The sequence below is a fragment of the Ceratotherium simum genome, chromosome 6 (genome assembly GCF_057802395.1).
Source record: "Ceratotherium simum simum isolate JZ-2026a chromosome 6, ASM5780239v1, whole genome shotgun sequence".
Classification (NCBI taxonomy): Eukaryota; Metazoa; Chordata; class Mammalia; order Perissodactyla; family Rhinocerotidae; genus Ceratotherium; species Ceratotherium simum.
Window position 1 is genome coordinate 8,471,922 of NC_141905.1, and position 20,126 is coordinate 8,492,047.

The 20,126-nt window shown below is 40.4% G+C and overlaps 1 protein-coding gene across 5 annotated transcripts in view; it reads right to left on the reverse strand.

Annotated features, from left to right (window-relative positions):
• ERCC6 (ERCC excision repair 6, chromatin remodeling factor) overlaps positions 1 to 20,126 on the reverse strand; it is an 83,959-nt gene that overhangs the window by 51,897 nt on the left and 11,936 nt on the right. For all 5 annotated transcript variants that reach the window (XM_087431834.1, XM_087431832.1, XM_014789002.2 and 2 more), the window contains 2 exons: positions 17,474 to 18,212; positions 2,651 to 2,779 (listed from right to left, as the gene is read on the reverse strand). In XM_087431834.1, the coding sequence (XP_087287960.1) occupies positions 2,651 to 2,779; positions 17,474 to 18,212 (868 nt within the window). The remainder of the gene's footprint in view (positions 1 to 2,650; positions 2,780 to 17,473; positions 18,213 to 20,126) is intronic.

The window sequence follows — 20,126 nt, forward strand, 5'->3', positions numbered from 1 at the left end:
GGAGTAAGAAATTGTGACCTGTCTGGTACCCCAGAGGCAGTTCAGACATCCGGATTCTATGTGACCCAGGAGAGGCAGCAACAGTGTGCTGGCTGTTTCCTCATCTACACGTGTAATCTCCAAGGGCCTTCAAACGGCAGATGACTGTGTGTTTCTAAGAAGATGATTAACACTGAAGAAACAATTTAAGGAAAAATATCTAATAGGCAGCCCAGTAAGTCACATCACTACATAGAAACCCCCAACAACTGGGGACATTGTACGAAGATGGCAAAGAGTGGCTCTTTCTTTCCATAAAGGCCCCCAGACCACACAGCACACTGGTTGGTGGTCATGTATCGCTGGAGGAGGGGTTAGGGGCCTGGGTTCTGGTTCCAGCAGTGCCACTGACTGATCTAGGTTTTGCTGCTTCTATTTCCTAATGACAACCCTGTAAAACAATTACATACTTTAAATGAAAGCAGGTTATAGAACTCAGTTTTCAGAACCTTTGAAAAGTATATAATTTAGGGAAAGTTAAAGATTTTTACAAACTATTGTATAACAGCAAAGAAATTACTATACTCTGCCTCTCCCACGAGACTGAAGCATCACAAAATAACCACAGATAATTGGTATATCTTGGCATTGTCACACTAACCCGAGATTGTATTGACTAGTGTGGCTAAAAGTAAGGTCAAAAGATGGAAGTTTGTCATTTGATTGCTAAATTATACAGACAAATGCATTTGCTGGGCAAACTTTCAAAACAGAATTTTAAAAGTTAAACATGATCTTGCAGAAAATAGCACTTAAATAGATAATTGTACCTTCTGACTCCCTTGTGTACAACTATACCCTGTTAATTTAATTCCAGAGTGCAGTAAATACCATAAAAATATATCTATAGCTTAAAATTAAATTGGCCTAGCTAAAACTTATCATAAAAGAAAAATGGAGACTATCAATCCTATTACTTTCTTTTCATACAGCAGAAGAAAAGGAACAGAAGTTTCACAACATTTATGAAATATTTAAAATTTTGTTTTTGAGAGATGAAAGATGAAAACAAAAAAATACTTTCCAGAAATATGCAATGAAGACAAATTAAAACAAACAAACAAATGTATTTACACTAACTACAATAGGGTTAACAGTCAATACAATGAATCCTATATACACTTCATAAGCAAAGTTTGGTTCTGTTAACTGTCAAATTTCTTTGCTAGAAAATCTCACATTTACACAAAAATGCACATTCAACTTGATTCTTGAGGATATTTGCCATTTCACTTCCTACACATGTAGAAGTATTCTGTCTTTATTAAATCAATTTAATCTATAATTTGGGTATTCCTTTTGCTAGTATGACACTGATACTATTTGGCCTGTTCTTTAATAAGCAATCACTTTAGAGAAGATGAAAAGAGTTCCCTATAAATGTCATCTTTATTCACCTTTCCATAGTTAATTTTCATTTGGGAGAAGCAATAAACAAAGCAGACACCTCTCTGGACTATAAAATGCCTACAAAAATCACTAGACATTCAGATTTGAACTTCTTTACAGTTCTTCTGCCCAGTTACGGCAACCAGACCAAGACACTCCACGTCTTTAGGATTCAGCTTTCCTATAATATTTAGTGGGCTGAAATAACTACTCCCTACCCTCTTTGTTCCCCTCACCCCCCTGAAAGAAAAATTAAACCATAATATAAGCTCTTTGAGAGAAAATATAAAAAGCATGCTATTTTTAAACAGACATCTTGCACAAGTTTAGGGCATGGCTGATGGCTGAATCTATGAAGGAGATTAAATGTAACTGTCTCGGAGTCAGAAGTGTGCATCCTGCACCCAACTACCAAGTGATGATCAAGAGACAGAAAGAGGCTACACAATGGTTTAACTTCCTATATGCATCAAGAAGGCTACCTAAAGCACCTTGTTAAGTAAATCCCAGGAGTGACGGGACTGAAAGTGTGCCCCAGTGCTTACACTCATCTCGGAGACACATCCAGGCCTTGGAGGCTAGGGGCAGGCATCTATCACGCAGCCTCTGGCTGTCTGTAACACTGGCCACTTCCCATATGAAACACAGTTTCTAACAGCAACCTAATCCTGAAGGTGTTTGCCTATATCTCCTCTTTTGACATCAGAACAACATCTACATAAAATATTTAGATGCACATTTGGTCAGCTCAAAAGTATTATACCCTTAGGTACAATATAAGACACTCAGAAAATAATCTCAATGGTTTTTTATTTCCACACAGAAGTAAAAAACCTCCACAATATTGATTTTAATATACAGCTCTTCCTACTTAATTAATCTGATTTAAGAAATTAGAGGCTGGTCCCTTAAAATTACTAAGAATAAAAAAATAACTCAATGTAGATGGCTTTTAAATGTGTTGCATTTAGTCTGCTGAGACAGGTCCATACAGATTCATCAGTTTATAAACATACCCAATGCACACTTTAGTCAATTTATTATCATCTAATTTTAATGAACAGCATGTGGCTAAAATTTCATTTGACAGTATCTGTATTTTGCAATAAATTGTTGCAAGTACCTTAAGGGCCCACAGGTAACTACTGTGTAATTCCTAAAATGTTCATTTGTACACAATGGCTTGATGACAGATACAAAGGAAAGAACACATGGCACATACTTAAAAAGCTTTTTGAACAGAAAACCCGGCATTTTAAAACCTTCGTCAAATTCGGCATCACTTTCCTCAGAATCGTCTTCAAGCTTCAGATACTTCTCTTTGTCTTGCAGTCTCAGTTTATTCCATCTCCTACCAAGAAAATAAAAATCATATTTCCATTATTTTGGGTTACAAGACAGATTAAAATAGATAGTTCTAGATAATGCACAGGAAAAAACAGGCAAAGGAGAATGGTCTTTTAGCTTTTTGCTGCCACCATTACCCGAAACACTGATATTCAAAAAAGAAAAACAATTAATTCTCTTTTTCTTCCTTCTCAATTTAGTTTTATTTGAATTATTATAGCTTCTCTAGAAATATTTCTGTAAGGTCCCATTTCATTATCAAAACTACTTGCTCTTCTTCTGGCATACCCTAAGGGAAGATTTCTCTGCTAGTTCCTAAGACATATGAACTTAATTCTAGAAAAGATTTAGTGAAAATTTCAATATAACTAAGTATTCCAAAACGGCAATATTACAAAAAATACATTTTATTTATAATTACTATTTCTGTGCTAAAGATATGATAGTCATAGCATAAAACAGCACAGTATCTTGAACATAAAGCAAATTTTTCATCAAAATTACCATATATCGGATTCACATATTGACTACTTAATTGGGAGGGCATCAACAATATAAAAGTACTGATAATTATACCACTGAAAAAAAAATGTGTTCACTAAATAAAATCTAAGTTATAAATTTAGTTATATGATGCTTTTCAGATATAAAATACGATGAACATTTATATTTCAGAAGGGTGATACTATGTATGTATAACAGAAGAAATGTCTAAAGATCTGAAAGCCTTGGCAATACAACGAGATTGTTGGGAAGGTGCAGCCATTTAGTCAGACTCATTTTGTATCCATATAACTATACTGGACAGTGGCGTCAAGAGTTTAAAAAAAAACAACAAAAAAAGTTAATGCCTCACATTCTATTCACTTTCAGAACAAAAGGATGAGTTTTTCCAGTATGCATGCAACTGACACTTTGAATTTCACAAAATGGTAGAAATGAAATAAAGCAATAATACAGATAAATGCCTTCAAAGTAAAAAGCTCACAGGAAGGGAATGAGAACACAACATATATAAGAAGGCATTTATCTGCCACTGACTATGCAAGAGTAACAGAGAGTGTGATGAAGGAAAAGGAGAAAATGAAGGATGAAACTGCACATCCTGCCCAGTCAGAGGAATGGTATGTTTTCCAGCATCAATTACAGCACAGAGGCCAAATACAGGAGTGACAGGCAACCCCGTCCAGGTAGCTGCTGAAGGACCTTAATGCACACCTTCTGATCAATTCTTGCCTTGTTGAAAATTTCAACTCTTCAAAGTAACAGAAAGAAGGGCTAGCTGAGGTTTAATTGTGATCAATGGAGAAGAACTAGTTGGTGACTAAAACTGCTTCTCATGGTACTAAGAGAACCTATAAATAAGCACTGTTGGTAATTTCCAGAGAGGAAAAGCAAATGGAAGAGGCAGTATACGGCCAAGTCTAAGAAAACAGCTATCATATAACCATAAGGTTTAACGTGCGACAGTCTTTTTATGTAAAAAATTTAATGACCTTTTTGCACTTAACTTCTAAAGGCAATCTCTTCCTCTCTTTTATTTGTATTTTTCTTACTTAAACATCATCTCCACGTAATTGATTAAATAAAGTACCTCCGGGTGGCTATAGTCTGCTATTCTCAATTGCACATTATCTACAAATTCAGTTAAGGGCAACGGTATACAGCAGTGTTTCTCAACCAGGGGCAATGTGGCCAGTCCAGTCCACCCGTCTACCACCCCCCCCCCCAACCACCCTGGGTAATTTGACAATGTCTGGAGACGTATTTCGTTGTTACAACTGCTGAAGGGAGGAGAGACATACCACTAGCATCTAGCAGGTGGAGGCTGAGGACGCTGCTCAACATCCCACAACGTATAAGATGGTCCGCCACAACAAAACGTTACCTGGTTTCAAATGTCAATAGTGTCAAGGGTCAGAAACCCTGGTATACAGGTATCCCTTACTACCGGAACTTAGAAACAAAAACGACGTATATACATTTTCCCCGATGTATATATCTGATTCCGCTACTCACTATCTGAAATTTAGCAAGCAAGCAATTTCAGATGAGATATTCCTCAGTATCCGAACTTTTACTATCAGAGCTCAGAACCAAACATCTGCATAACAAAAGATACTTGTATTTAGCAAATTTGTGGATAATACAAAATTTGTGAAAAAATCACAGAAACTAGCACAGCCACTTAAAAATACTTCATTTTGCAACTACTTTAAGATAATTTTACAGGAAGAAAAAGAAAAACACCAGAAGATACTGACTAAAGTTTAGCACAATAGAGTCATTAAATATTTTACATACAAGAGTATCACATAAGAAACTTCACTGATAGATGACAGCTATTTCCTCAGACTTAGCCTGTAAATCTTTGTGGCTTTTAAAATTCCCACCGCATCACTCTGCATCAATAGGGTTTCAGCTTCTTCTTTCCCCCCCGCCCTCCTAAAATACACAGGCATCATGTCACCACAGAACACACAGCACCTAGAAAACCACAGAAGCCACTACAGAAATGATCGCATTCCAGTGCCTTCCGCTTCGTAAAGGAGAATGGAAAGAGACAAACATTTATTCAGTTTGGCTAAAGGATGACTAAAGGTGGTGAGGAAAAATCATTATTGCCTACAAGTATTTGTAACATTGTGAAGACAAATCGCCCCAGTAGAATCATATACACATATTAAAGACAGAAAATACCAGGGTTATAAAACCACATGCATATGCGGCTCAGGCTAAGAGATTCTTCTGTTACATAAAGCAGCAATTCCTCATGTGGCTTATAGCCAAAACAGACCTGGCCACCTACCCAGCACCCACTGAGCAGGGCAGCACCGACCACTGGTCCACAAGACCAGGGAGGTGGAGGACAGCCCAAGTCACCTGAACTCTGAGAGAAAGAGATGCCTTTCCCATCCTAGAGGCCACCAGGTGTCTTAAGGTGGCTCTCTTTAGTGTGTTTAACTCGCTCGTCCTACAGCCTGGCAGGCAAGCGATCTGTCCAGCCAGCAGGCGTAAAGGGGGATTCTGTGCTATGAATAACCTGGCTTTGACGTATGCAGTAAGCACAGGACAAAACACCAAAGTCTGGACTCAAACAGTCTAGAATCAAATCCTGACTGCCATTTACTAGCTCTTTAACCCTCAGCAGGTAACTTAACCTCCTTAGCATCTAAGTTTCCTCATCTGTGAGATGGGGAGACCAGCAGCATCCAATTGACTGGATTTGACGAGGATTCAATGAGGTATCACAGGTAAGCACTTATTAGCACAAACTTAGAATACAGTAAGTGTTTAATGTATTAATATATGACTACATATAATCCTATCTACTTATTAAAGTCCTCACACAACCCTGAGGCAGGTACGATGACTACACTCACTCACAGAGGAGAAAAGGTAACATTTAGTACAATACAATCCGTGTGTGATAACACAATGCGCCACAGGTGTTTGACAGAACTACCTGAACGTGGATATTTGAACAAAAACTATGATAGTTCATCAAATGGATGCTCAGTAAATTATTGTGAATAACGTTATCACCATGAATAAAGACACCTAGCCATCAGAAGGTACTTGCTGGAATATCTCAATTAAAAATTCTGTAACAGATTTGTAAACAGTAAACTGTCATGAAATATGGCCATCTTTTATAGAACAAAAAGACAGAATGACTTAAAATTGGCTGGCGGCAGGTAAAAATGAAGTTCGGGGTCCAAGCAATCTCAAATCTTAAAAATTAGAAATGGCTCCAAAATATCTAAATTCTATTTCAATAAATAAGCTACATAACTGATTTTAAAAGTGGAAGGAAGCACTAAATATCCCAATATTCACATTTTTGGACAAGTATCTTTTTCATGTTTTCTATCTTCTCATTTTAAAAAATCCACACATATAGCAGTCACAGCTGCAGCCACATAAAACCAAGTGGGCATGGTGCTCACTGGCAGTGTCTCTAACTCCTCACATGACTGCCACAGTCGGCCCGCTGTCGACTCCACTGGCAGCCACTTAGAAGAGAACCTGATAATAAACATAAACTTCAATTCCAATCAGATGCAGGCAGAGAAAACATTCCCTGGCTTCGCTACATTCACGCGGGAATGAGAACCTGGCCCAGGCCGTGGAGCCTGGGGCTGATACTGCAATAATGATCTGTCAGAAGCAACTCGGACCCAGGGCCAGACTGCTGGCAACACTGCACAGCATAACCAGTTGAACTGCACTAGGAACAAAACTTCCTCCAGTTGTAACCTACTAGGGTACTTTGTCCATGGAACCCTAAGAATATACTTGAGAGCTAGCTGCCACCATTAAATTATTTCCAAAGGAGAATTTCCAGCATATCAAGGATGTTCAAAACACATATGCAGAAAAACACAGCTAGCTGCCATTACGTCATACCTTATGGCTTCCTCATCTCTGAGTATCTGCATTCCTGTATTGTCCCCAGTCTCTCTCCCTCCAACACACACATCCACACACCCTGAAGACCCTTCAGACCTCCGCCCAAAGAGCACCTCCAGAGGAGGAAGCCTTCCCTGACTAGCCAGAATTAGGCATCCTGTCCCAACCCCACGGCACCCTGGGCATGCCTGGTGTCTCTACTAGCATGCTCATCAAGTGTTAGCATCTCCTGAAATCCATATCTGCCTCCCGCTTAGACTTGGAGCCACTTGAGGTCAGAGACTGTCTTAGTCATTTTTATATCCCTAGAGACTAGTATAATGCCCACCTCACCACGTACACTCAACCAATGCTGATGAAGGAGGTTCAGAATCAGGTTAGGGATAAGGAAGACACCAGGGACAGAAAAGAGTGGCTTGCAAATGGTCAGAGTGGGGTCATCCAGAAACAGGCTCAAGAAACTTCCTGTTCTCTCATCACAGCCTACCTCCTGCTGCATCTCCTACTCCTCCACGCATGACTTGACGGTACTACTCCTAGTGATCTCCACTGGGTAAACAGGACTGAGGGTCACGAGCCATAGCAAAGGGCAACTGCAAAGTCAGAGAAATTCTCTTTTTTTTTTGGAAAAGATTTTTTGCTGGCAAAGAGTCACCCTGAGCTAACATCTGTTGCCAATATTCCTCTCCTTTTTTTTTTTTTCCTCTCCAAAGCCCCAGCACATAGCTGTATATTCCAGTTGTAAATCCCTCTAGTTCTTCTATGAGGGCCACCACCACCACATGGCTACTCACAGATGAGTAGTGTGGTCCCATGCCTGGGAACTGAACCCGGGCTGCCAAAGCAGAGCACCGAACTTGAACCACTAGGCCATCAGGGCTGGCTCAAGAGAAATTCTTAATTTAGAATTTTATAAGGAAAAAAAAAGAGGAGAGGAGGGGAAGCTTATTATGTTAAATAATAAAAATTTTGTAAGTTATTTTCGAGTCCAGAGTTCTGTTTTTTGGGTCCCCTAGTGGAATCACTTTGTGATGAGACTGGTTTCTGCACACTAACCAACGGAAAGAATCAGGAGCCGAGTTTGGGTCCAAGCTTCCCTACGACCAGGTGGGAAATGCTGGGCAAAAGAGTCAACTTTTTATGAAAGAATTGGTCCTCTGACAGAGGAGAAAAGAAGTTTAACCAGCCCTCAACTCTATTTACATGACTAGAAAGGAAATAATGTTTTTGATGTTCACACCTTCATCTTTTTCTTTAGTTCATACATGTAATAGTCACAGCTGCAACCAAATAACATGAAGTGAGTGCGTTTATTCACTGGGGGGTTTTCTAACCCCTACAGTCCCTCAGACTCCAGTGGCAGCCACTAGAGGAGGACCCAGTAAAAAACACAGAGTTAAGAAACCTACCGAGAAATGAAAACCGAACATAAGCAGAGAGCTACATTACAGGTCTATAACTGGCAAGGGGAGGTCTGAACTTTAGAAACATCATCTAACATCACTACATTTGTCTCCTCAACCACAAAATAAGCCAAATAATAGGTTCTTACAGGACTAAATGATGTAACATATGTACTATATCCTTTGGAAACTATTTTTTTTATACTACATACAAATCATATGCTATCTTATAATTATTGGCAGGAGATTACACAAAAAGCAAAACTCAGATTTTTTTCATTAACTATAGATTAAATGTGAATAAAAAATAACAAATGTCAAAACATCTATTGCCATCTTGGGCAGGCAGGAGTCAAGTGCGGCCCCCACGTCTAGAAGGCCTTCAGGCTACTCCACCGGTCCTGTCAGCCAAGACGAAGATGATCATAGCCCACTCCGGGCACAACGTTCTGCACAAGGAGGGCAGCAAGGAGTGTGGAAACCAAGCCTTACAGGGCACAACAAAAGGATGTGAAACATTGACCTTACAACAGAGAGAACTCTGAAGAACCAAAGTGTAATCCTGACCTACCCACACTCAGAACCAACAAGCAGGCCATGAAGTTTGAAGAATCCCCCTGGGCAGATGTCTGCTGCCCTCTCATATGTTCAAAGGGGAAATAATTTTTTACGTCTCCTCAAACAACTATGGATAATGTACTTATATTCATATAGATATTTTATCACTAATTGGACCTCAATCATATTAGTAAAAAATGTACGAAAGGTAAGAAAAGCCTAACATTAACAAAACCAAGTTTGTAACAGCTAATGATTTAGCTATGCATACTAATTTCAATTGTTAAACTGCTTTTTACTTTGGAAAGAGATCATCTTTTCACACATATCAATATTTATAAGCTCTTCATGATTCTGACCCCTTCAGACCCTCTTACTGGCTAGACGAAATCTCTGTAGTAAATGTTTTACCTAGTGGGCATGGAAATAACAAGAATAACTACTATTTATTGAGTGCCTGACATATGCCAAGTATCTTAGACATATCATCTTCTGTGATCCTCATATCGCCCTTGTGCTGCTGTGATCCCCATATTTCACAGATGAGGAGATGTACCAGATCTCATAGCGACTGGGTGAGACTTTGTCATTCGATTCCACGGCCTGTGATTTCTAACCCCTACGCCATCTATCATCTCCTTAAGTAACATCGGCTAGCTCTGGACAAGTTGTGTTTTGAAATTATACATTCATCCATCATACTATGTATATATATCTTTAAATTTAGAGTCATAAAACAGATACTAAGTAATAATGACTAACAGTTCTGATGCTCACTGTGTGCTGGGCACTGCTGTAAGTATTTCACCTGTATTAATTCATTTAATCCGTACAACTCTATGAGACAGATACTATTACTAACCTCTCTTTCACAGTTAAAGAATGGTAGGCAGAGAGAGGTAAAGTAGCCTGCCCAAGATCACCAACGTGAAGATTCAAACCAGATAACAGGGCTCCAGAGTCTGTACTCCTAACTGTTATATAACCTTGCCTCTCAAAAACTCTTTTTCAAACTCCCTAAAACCACTCCCTTTCTCATAGTACCAGCCAAAGGGTCAATAACCACCCCTTTAATTGCTATACAATGAAAATAATTGTACAAGAGCAAACCAAATTCTAAAACTTCAATTCAAATTTGTCTCAAACTATGTCAGTGCTCAAGTTTAAGGAGGGGAAGATGGCCTTCACGCCCATACAGTCACGTGAGTCCCCTCTCCGTGCTACCGTGCAGGGTGAGTCAAAACACACTCCTCACTGGACACCCACCAACTTTTCCAAGTAACAGTAAAATCAGCTTAGCAGTTCTTCTAACTACAGATAATCGGGGCTGAACAAGCACGTAAGATACACTGAATAGCAGACAAACCAATGCGGTCAACTGCCTAGACCAACCCACAAAAAGGGCAAAATCCACCTATTAATGGGAATCGTCAAACATGAGCAGCCTGAGATCAGGCTGATGATGAACATGCCCTCTCCAAAACATCAAGGAAGTCACATACCGAACCACTTGAAATTCAAGACTGACCTTACTGCTCCATCTTCATTTTGACGTTGGAAGGGCCACTAAGCCCAGAGCAGTTCAGATGTGCACTGACCGGGAGGGAAAAGTCACACACCATACCGTTAAATCACTCTTAATATTGGGAGAAATTTCAATCCCATGATCATTCTCCACTTTTTGCAATATCCATGAAAGAAATCCTACAACAGACACACAATGAGCACGATTCGATTTTTAAAAACATATACAAGGCACCAAGCTGGGTATTTAATATAGTTTGCAATTCTGCAGTGCGATAGGTTTTCTATTTCAGACAGCTAAGAATCCCTCACAGATTAGTCTAATTTGCTAAATTGAGATACTCAGTGTTTTACTTTTCTTATCAGCCTTTTTACGGTCTATCTGGGTGGACTTAATTGGCACATCTGAGCAGATGAAATACCCTCAGTTAGGAGTCCAGATCTCACAGAGTAAATTAAGACTGATGCAGACAATTATGCAGCGGAGCTGAGAATGAGAGGTGTGCATGGAGCACGAAGCAGAATTAGTCTTCATTTGTGTCTTAGCTTCGTCATTTAAAAGAAGCCAAGATGTTCTCTAAGAAAACTCCTTGAGGGAGTAACTTTTTCTTTTCTCTTTAAAATCTAGATTCCTAGAAGAAAAAGAAAAGGAACATATATCTATTTCTTGAGAAGGAAATTAACTCCCAGAAACTGATGATAGGAACAATCTTCAAATCATTATATTTAGGTTTCTGGATCAAATCTAGATTAAACTTTTATTAAATTCAGATTTTTAAAGATCAAATGATTTAGGTCTTTCAAAAAAAAGTACAAGCAAACCAAGCTCTACAGTCATTTGGCCTTTGCCTCAGTGCGACCTGAAGGAGCTGAATCTTCATTCAGTGCAACAAAGATCCAACTGAAAGATACACAGGGGACAATCCCAGTGCAGAGGGAGCCAGCTCTAGGAAACAGGAAGAGAAAGGGGCTCCATGAAGACCATAAATTGGAGACAGAGCAGCTGGGAGGGTGGTTCTAGGGAGCACGGCCTTTAGCAGCATTTCAGGTGAGGAATGGGACCCGCAGAAAGCGTGGACTTGGTCCCCATCAAGTGACTGGAGAAACCAGTCACTGAGGCAACGCTCTTCTGAGTCCATGGCCCCAGACCAAGCTGACAGGTCACTCCCACCTGACCCAAACCACCTGCAGACTCCAGGCTTCTCCACCTACCGCTGTCTTAGGGAAATTACTTCAGCTTTCTGGGCTCAGGTTCCTATCTCCTAAGGTTGTGAGGAGGAAACCAAGGAACCCATGTAATGTGAAGCACTGACAAGCAGTAAGCATTCAGTAACGTCAGCTATCGTTGTTCTCATACAACCCCCTCTCACCCCCCACTGAGGCTACCCTTGCGCAGGCCGTCGAGATCTCCAAATTTCCAAAACCAGGAGACTTTTTTCAACATTTATCCTACTTGGCTTGACCCCTCTCAGCATCTGAAAATGATGATAGCCTTCCTCTTCTACAACTATGCATGCATACAGTCAAACCCTCCAAACCAGGATCCAACAACCCGTCCCTGGCCACAGAAACCCCAGTCACTAGCCCTTTTAAGCTCAAGGTTATTCACGTAACATAAAGTAAAAAATGGGGCAAAAGAAAAGAAAAACCTTTAAGGTCAAAACACATTAAAAACCAGTTATGTCAACAGGCATCATGACTACACATTGAGATCACACTAGACCATGAGGCAAATTCTACCCCAACCACACTATACTTGTCAGGTCTTCTAGACTCCCTAGCAATCTCCCCAAATCCTCATCCAACTCTCAGGTCCCCGGCTTAGGTTTCTGGTTTGATTTCCAGTCCAGGGAGGTAGAGGCAGCTATGTGCTGATTCTTGGCACCACCTTGTGGTCACATCTAGATATTGCATATTCCACCCCATTCCACAAACGGATGGAAACTGACATTTACACAACCCTGTCTCGGCTTCAAATCCTAGCTCTATCTCTTTACAGTGAGATCATGAGCAAGATGATCAACTTGAAAGGGCCATGATAAAGTGTTGTACAGCCTACCATAATTAGAACAACTGAAAGAGGATCAAAGAATGGAGTGAAATGTAGAAAATAACAAAAATGGAGGTGTACGTAGTTTTTTTCATCTTAATATTACCATAATTTCATTATAAAAAAACAAGGAATCATCAAAAGTGAAAGGCAGGGGCAGAGAGGAAGGTAGAAAGCCTTCGAACCATTTGGCGGTACCAACTCAAATCCATTTCAGTCTCTGATCTCAGCAGCTTGGCCCAAGTACCAAGTAATCTGAGGAGACTTAGGCCCCACCTACCGAAGAGTCTGTTTCTGAACTCCACCGTGTTTCACTGATTAGGGGGTGAGAGGAAGATGGAAATTTATTCCAGCAGCAATACCAAGCTGACTTTGGGCTGGAGTGGAGAAAAAAGCATTACACACTCAAACCCCAACATCCTTAGCAACAGTCCTTTCCAAGCGCCTCAAAGGTTTCCCAAACCGGAACATAGGAAGGGCCTATGATAATGAAGAGTGCCAACTGCACCTCAGAATCAGTGGGAGCTCGGGCAGTGCCCAGCTCCTCCCACCCTGACCTGCTGCCCCAGCTACTCCAGGCCGAGCCCTGAAGATGCTCCCCAGGGATTCTGAAGCACACACCCTGATAAGAACCAGATGATCCATTATGTACAGCACTTAGCTGAGTGAACTGACCCCAAAGTTCCTCTTTGGGCCCTCTCTTATGTAAAAACAATCATGCAGGGGACATAAAACAGGATTTTAGAGATACACAAACTGAATCTGCCAAAAGCTGTAGCCTCAGAAAAGAAAATAATATATAAAATCGTCTTAAGCACATCAAGTAGTTCCCAAAGTTGACAGTGCATCAGAATCACCTGGGAAAGCTTTCTAAAAACATTGCCGGGTAGCCCGGTGCTAGTCTTTCTGAATCAGCACCTCCAATAGTGGGGTTCCCAGGTGATTCAGCAGAACCAGCCCGTGGGCTGGGAACCTTGGCTTTAGTCTGTGCTCATTACCAAGGAAACAGAGGCTGTTAGATTAGCAATTTAAACAATAACGGCTGCCAAATGGAAAGACAAAGAGCTTCAGGGTATGGGTTTAAGTCAAATTATAAACGCCAACGTTAGTCATGCCAGCAGGAGACAAAACCTCCTTGAAGTGCCTCCCCTTACTCAGGATGCAGCCTGACCTACGCCCCAAGTCTGACCCAAGCAACGCTGACCGCTGCTGGCAAAAGAGGCGAGAGTTGGTGACATTTTTTTGTCTGTGTTACATCTCAAGGTTGGCAAATAGCTGGCATGAATGCTGCTGCTGCCCCCTTTGGCCCCATGTCCATGGCAGACATCAATAACGGACTGTGGCACTCTTTCCCAGGGAACCCAAACAGAGCCTCAGTCTCCCCCTGAACAGAACAGACTGCCACTGCTGAAGATGGGAGCTGGCAGGCGAGGCAAGGGCTATGTGCCCTCCCTGTTCTAATATGGACACAGTTCAACAACTGGGCTAGGCACACCTCTCTGCATGCCATGGACACCACACCAATCTCCAAGGAAATCCAAGAGACCCCTGAGGAAACAATGCACCTCCAAAGCAAAGCAAGTGTTTTCCTTTTCAATGATGCACCTGCAGTTTTGAGGTAAATGTGGCAAGTTTTTAACCTGCATCCTAAGGTCCATATTGACATATCAGAACTACCCAACAGACAAGGCCCTGTGCTGGGATGGACCTCCTCCACAGAGTCTTCCCCAAATACCTCACTCTGAATTCATGAGTCCCTTCACACTGGTTAGGTTCTATTTGTGCCCATGTCCCCTAAAAGGCAGCAAATTCTTTGCCGGAAACCCTAGAAGCCAGTCTTAGAATGCAGACACACATTCACGAAGTGAGAGCAAAGACGACACAACAGGAATTGACCTCAAATCTCGACTGGAAAATGAATCAACAACACTGAGGAACAAGGACGGCTGATCTTTGATCACCTGCAGGGGAAAGGAGCACACATGAAATGTCTGGTCTTCTAGGCCATTCTGGGCTCTCCTGGCTGTATAGACTGGACAAGATAAATGACGTGTAAGTCAGGGACACACATCACTCAAACACTGAATGTGTGTGATTTCTATTAAGTCTCTATCCGGCTCCTGGAGCTCCCACACCCTGGGCTTTCTAAAGCAGCAATATTTTAAGAAAGAGCTAAACCTCACAACTGAAAGTCAGATTTTAATGGAAACTTTGGTACCACAAAATTAAAATTAAAAAATATTGGATGTTTTATAAGATCTGATTACCACTGACATGAAAAAGAACCAACAGAGTATTTACTTCTAAGAAGTGGCTCATCCATCCTAGTACATTATCAGAGGCACGAACATCAGGGAACACCACTGAGGAGACAGCCTCAGTGAAACTGAGTACAGAGAAGGATGCAGGATAAAAAGGTGGGAAAGGCAAAATACACAGGCAGGTTAAAAAATGATTAAAACTTCAAAGACTGATCTGAGGACTTAGGCTAAATCAAAGAAAGTAGGATCATAAGTGTTATTATCCAGTTCCGGAAATGGTTAAGCTATAGAAAAGGCCTGACAGGAAATTCCCACTGAGCATCAGCTAAAAACAGATACCTAGTAAGGATTAACCTAGAGCTAATGAAAGACCGATGACTCGCAAGCTGAAAGAAAAAATGGGATGAGATGTCCAGGAGTCACCCACTTTCACTTCCAAGAGTTTAAAAGAACATTATAAGTGACAGGGCTACAACCAAGACATATTTAAGCTGAATAAAATGTGCCTAGCTTGGGTATATATTCCTAAACTTTAACCACTAAGAAAAACTCATTCTACATTGTAAACTATATGGAGCTTTATTCTGATCACCCATCAGCAAACCATTGCTAATATAAGAAATTCTAAAGGTCTTTTTCTTCACTCAAGGGAATATCATTACAATTTCAGTCCGTCTTCAAAGATCAGCAACAAGAAGTAACAAAATATACAGTGACTGGAAGTTCTAAAATGTTCTTAATATTTCTCAATTCTGAGCATTTTATTTTCTTTTAACACTCCCCAATCCAAAGAGTACCAAAGGAGATGTAGGACAAACATTTCAATGTGGATATCTGCAGTTTAACAGCCTTAATAACTGTAGCTGTAGAATTTTAAGAGCTGTAGTATTTTGGTGGCAATTAGAGTTATTGATATTTCTGAAATTCATTTGAGATTTACTGTAACTTGAGCAAAAAAATGGCTTATGCTATGGCTTTGGAAATAATAGTTTTACAATCTTAACATTATTAAGAAAAAACTTATTGCCATGAAATCTAAAAAACCCACATCTAAAATTCAATCAAAATAAATTGCTCTTTATCAAAATACTGATATATTTAAAATATATTTAATATTGACCCAATTTAATGGAAAGAATGTATTGCTCCATTTATAATCAACATGTTGAGATTAACACTTTTATTAATTTTCTACAGTAAAGAAAAGGCCTGACACTGCTCACTGTTCAAGTGTTAAGAAACAGCCCTCAAACCACTTTACAGATATTAAATATACAAAATAAAGTTGCAATGAGAAATGACACATTTAAGCCACTCCTCAACTGCATATTACTACACAAGGTACTACTAATGTGAGTGTAACAGCTCTGAAGAGCTGGATTTAGGTCACAGGTGCTCAAATTATTTGTGAAAAGAATATGCTGCATCTACTTTTAAAAGGTTAGGGAATGGACGTGGGTCCTCAGCAGTTCTAAATAACAGAAGAAAAAATATCAGATCAATCTTCATTCACAAAAGCCAGTGGAAAGCTACAAGAAATACAATCAACTAGGTCTCCCTACATTGAGTAATAAGAAAAAATTGTTGAGAATTGGGAAAAAGCCATCTTGGGAGCAATTAAAAAAGTAAGCTGTTAAAGAGATCCCTTTATCCCTTTCAGTTTCTTAGCGCTCTTAGTAAGCTACCGTGTGAGACTTGAGGGTAGGGTCATGCTCCGAAGGACATGGTGGAGAAACCTGCAGCGGACAGACTGCTTCTCTTGGCTCACAGAAAATGTGTGGCAATGTGCAATTTTTTCTTGACTTCAAAATGCGGTCACCTTCCCTTCTATCTTACCTGCGTCATGTACTGATAAAGCCACGGAAATAAGAGCCGCAGTCAGGCTCTAGCTTAAAAAATGACAGCAAACATGAAGTGTATGCTGTGCATAGGAAGTACATTTCTGGTATGACAGCAGTTTATAATTCTGTAGATAACTACTTTTGCAAGACAAGGAAGGAGGGATTTAAGAAAGCGAGCTTATTCTTTCACACGTTAAAGCCTAAATTTCAGCTTTTTTGGAAAGAAAGTCCTCTAAAATTACTTCCCTGCTTCAAAAGAAAAAACAAACCACCCAGCATACACTACCTAAGCTGATCTTTTCCTCCTGAGCCTCGCTGCAGGGCAACCACTCTCAGCGGAAAGGCACACAGCTCACGCTTCGGAACTCTGCATGCCTCTTGCCCCAGGCCTTCCCCTAACGTTTTCTTCTTCGACTTGCCCACAAATCTGAATGAAGACCCAGAGGCAGAAGCATTTTGGGTCAGCTCCACCAAGGACTCAGGGGCTCTGCTGGTTCTAGCAGGCTAAGGCTACAGGAAGCCCAGGCTTCGGATAAACGGATCCAGCTTAAATATACTAAGCTGGATCTAGAACTCCTATTTATTAATAAACCTGCCGCCTAAGATAAAGCAAGCAGAACAATCTGTTCACAATCTCTGCAGACTGACCTTAACCGCTGCTTATAACAATCTTCATCTCCGTCGTCCCGGCGTCTCACCACTTTCCGACCTCCTCCTCCTCCTGCGGCTTCAGCTTCATCCCCAGAACTTGGAAAAAAGTCATCATCAATCTCCGGCACTGTGACCTTCTTCCCCAGCACTGTGACCTTCTTCTGCCATTTTGGCCGCTTGAGCACAGGACTCAATTCACAGTCAGTGCCTTCTCCGGACAAGTCGGCCCCCGCCGCCTCCTCCCGCTCCTCCTCCGTGGGTAAGTACTCGGACTCTTCACTCTCAGAGTCCCCCTCTGCCTTTGGCCTCAGATCAGACTGCAAGGGTTTCCTTCCCTTCAGCAGTCCCACTTTCCCCTGGAACTGAAGAGCCCTCTTCTGGAGTTTCCTGATGTGCTTTTTCAAGCGCTTATCTGTTTTTGAGAGAACTTTGCTTCCCTCATTTGGTTTGTTTTCATTGAGTGTTGGGCTCAGCTCAGAAGTGACAGAAGCTGGAGCTTTTCTAGCTGCTCTTTTATTAAAAGCTTGCTTCTTCCTTTCAAAAGACAGTTTTGCTTGATCTGCCAAATACTTTTCAAAGCCTGATGCTTCATTGAGCATTAGTTTTCTAGGCTTCTTCTCCTGTTTCTGAGGGATCTGGGTACCAAAAGGTGTCATCTGGCCAGTGCGGATGAGCTCCTCCCAAGCAGTCTCCTGGACAGGCATGAGCATGCTGCCGAGACAGGATGGCCCTGGTTCTGAAAGAGGGATGACAATGCATTGGGCTAGCATGAAACTGTTCAGGAGGACAACGGATATATTCACTTGTTCAATAAACACTAGGCACCTAAAAATAACTCATATTAAAAAAAACATATTGATGTACTAAAGCACATTATATATGAAGACTAGAGCAAAATTTATAGCATTCATCACACCACATTTAATATACTCCTGCTCAAAAAGGTGATTTCTCAATAACCTCTTCCAAAATACTGCATTACAAATATACTCTCTGTGCATCCAAAGACACGCATATTCACATGTACATACAGACAGATAAATTTAGCTGTTTCCTTATTAATTAAAGCATAGCCAACGAGGAAGCAATCTCCCAAGTTTCTATGTCATTGCTAATACCAACATTCAGATGGACTCAAATTCAAGAGACAGGAAGTGAAAACAGACACCTAAAGAATCACAGCATGCACCTACCTGGTAAAACATAAACATTAGCTCTGCACTGCCCAATATGACAGTCACCATGTGGTTATTTAAATTTAAGGTGAAAATTCAGTTCCTTGGTTGCACTCAACAGACACATTTGGCTAACGGCTACCATAACGGACAACACAGACAATGTTTCCGCCATTGCAAAACGGTCTACTGGATGGCAGTGAGTTAGATGTGTGAAGTTAACTGCCTAAAGAGATGAACTAAAATTGGAAGTTAAGCCATAATAATCATCAGAAATCATCCCTTTTTCATTAGTTGAAATTAATCTCTGGCAAAATTACTTTATCCACAGCCAAAATATGAAAAGTAGTAAAGCTTAACAGGAAGGAATCCAAATGCTAAAATCTTTGTTTCTTGTAGGCCAATAACACCACAGCAAGTTTTTCATTAAACTTGCAGTGAAGAAAAATATGTATCAGAAAGTGCACAAATCCTAAGTGTACCACTCAATGAATTTTCAGAAAAAAAATATACTCATACACCAGCATCCATATCAAGAAACAGAAATTATCAGCACTCCCCGATGTGCCCTTCATGGCACCTCCCACCCTCTACCCCACTGCAAGATAATGACTGACCTGACTATTAACACTGCTGTAGACAAGCTGTACCTGGCTTTGAACTTTAGGTAAAGGGAAATATTTGTACTCATGTCTGGCTTCTTTTGCTCAACATTATGCTTGTGAGATTCATACTTATTGTTGATTACAGTTGCAGTTTGTTGTTTACCACTGCTGTTAGTATTCTATTATGTAACTATACTACAATTTTTCCATCCCACTGTTAATGAACATTTGTGTAGTTTCCAGGTTTTGGCTACTAGTAATAATGTTGCTATGAATATTCTGGTACACATCCTTTGGTAATACATGTATATAATTCTTTGGGTCTGTTAAGCTTCAGCAGACACTGCCAAACAGTTTTCCAAAGGGGTCCTATCATTTTTAAGTTCCATCAAAAGTGTCTGAGAATTTCAATTGGTCCACATTCTTGCCATTTCATTTTAGCTATCCTGGCAGGTATGCAGCAGTACTATTTTGTGGTTGTGATTTGTATTTCCCTCATGACTAATGAACTACAGTACCTTTTCATAGATTTATTGATCTTTTGGATGGCCTCTTTTTAAAGAAAACGTTCAAGTCTCTTGCCCGTTTTTCTCATGGGCAATCTGCCTTTAAAAAAAAAATTTCTAGGAGTTCTTTACACATTCTGGACTCAACTCCTTTGACTGCAAATATCTTCTCCCACTCTGCAGCTTGCCTTTTCACTCTCTTACTGCTATCTTTTGATGAACAGAAGTTCTTAGTTGTACTATAGTTCATTTATCAAATCTTATCCTTTACAGTGAGCATTTTTGTCTTGTTAAGTCTTTGCCCCAAGACCATGAAAATGTTTCGCAATGTTATATTCTAAAAGCTGTTTTACCACTCACATTT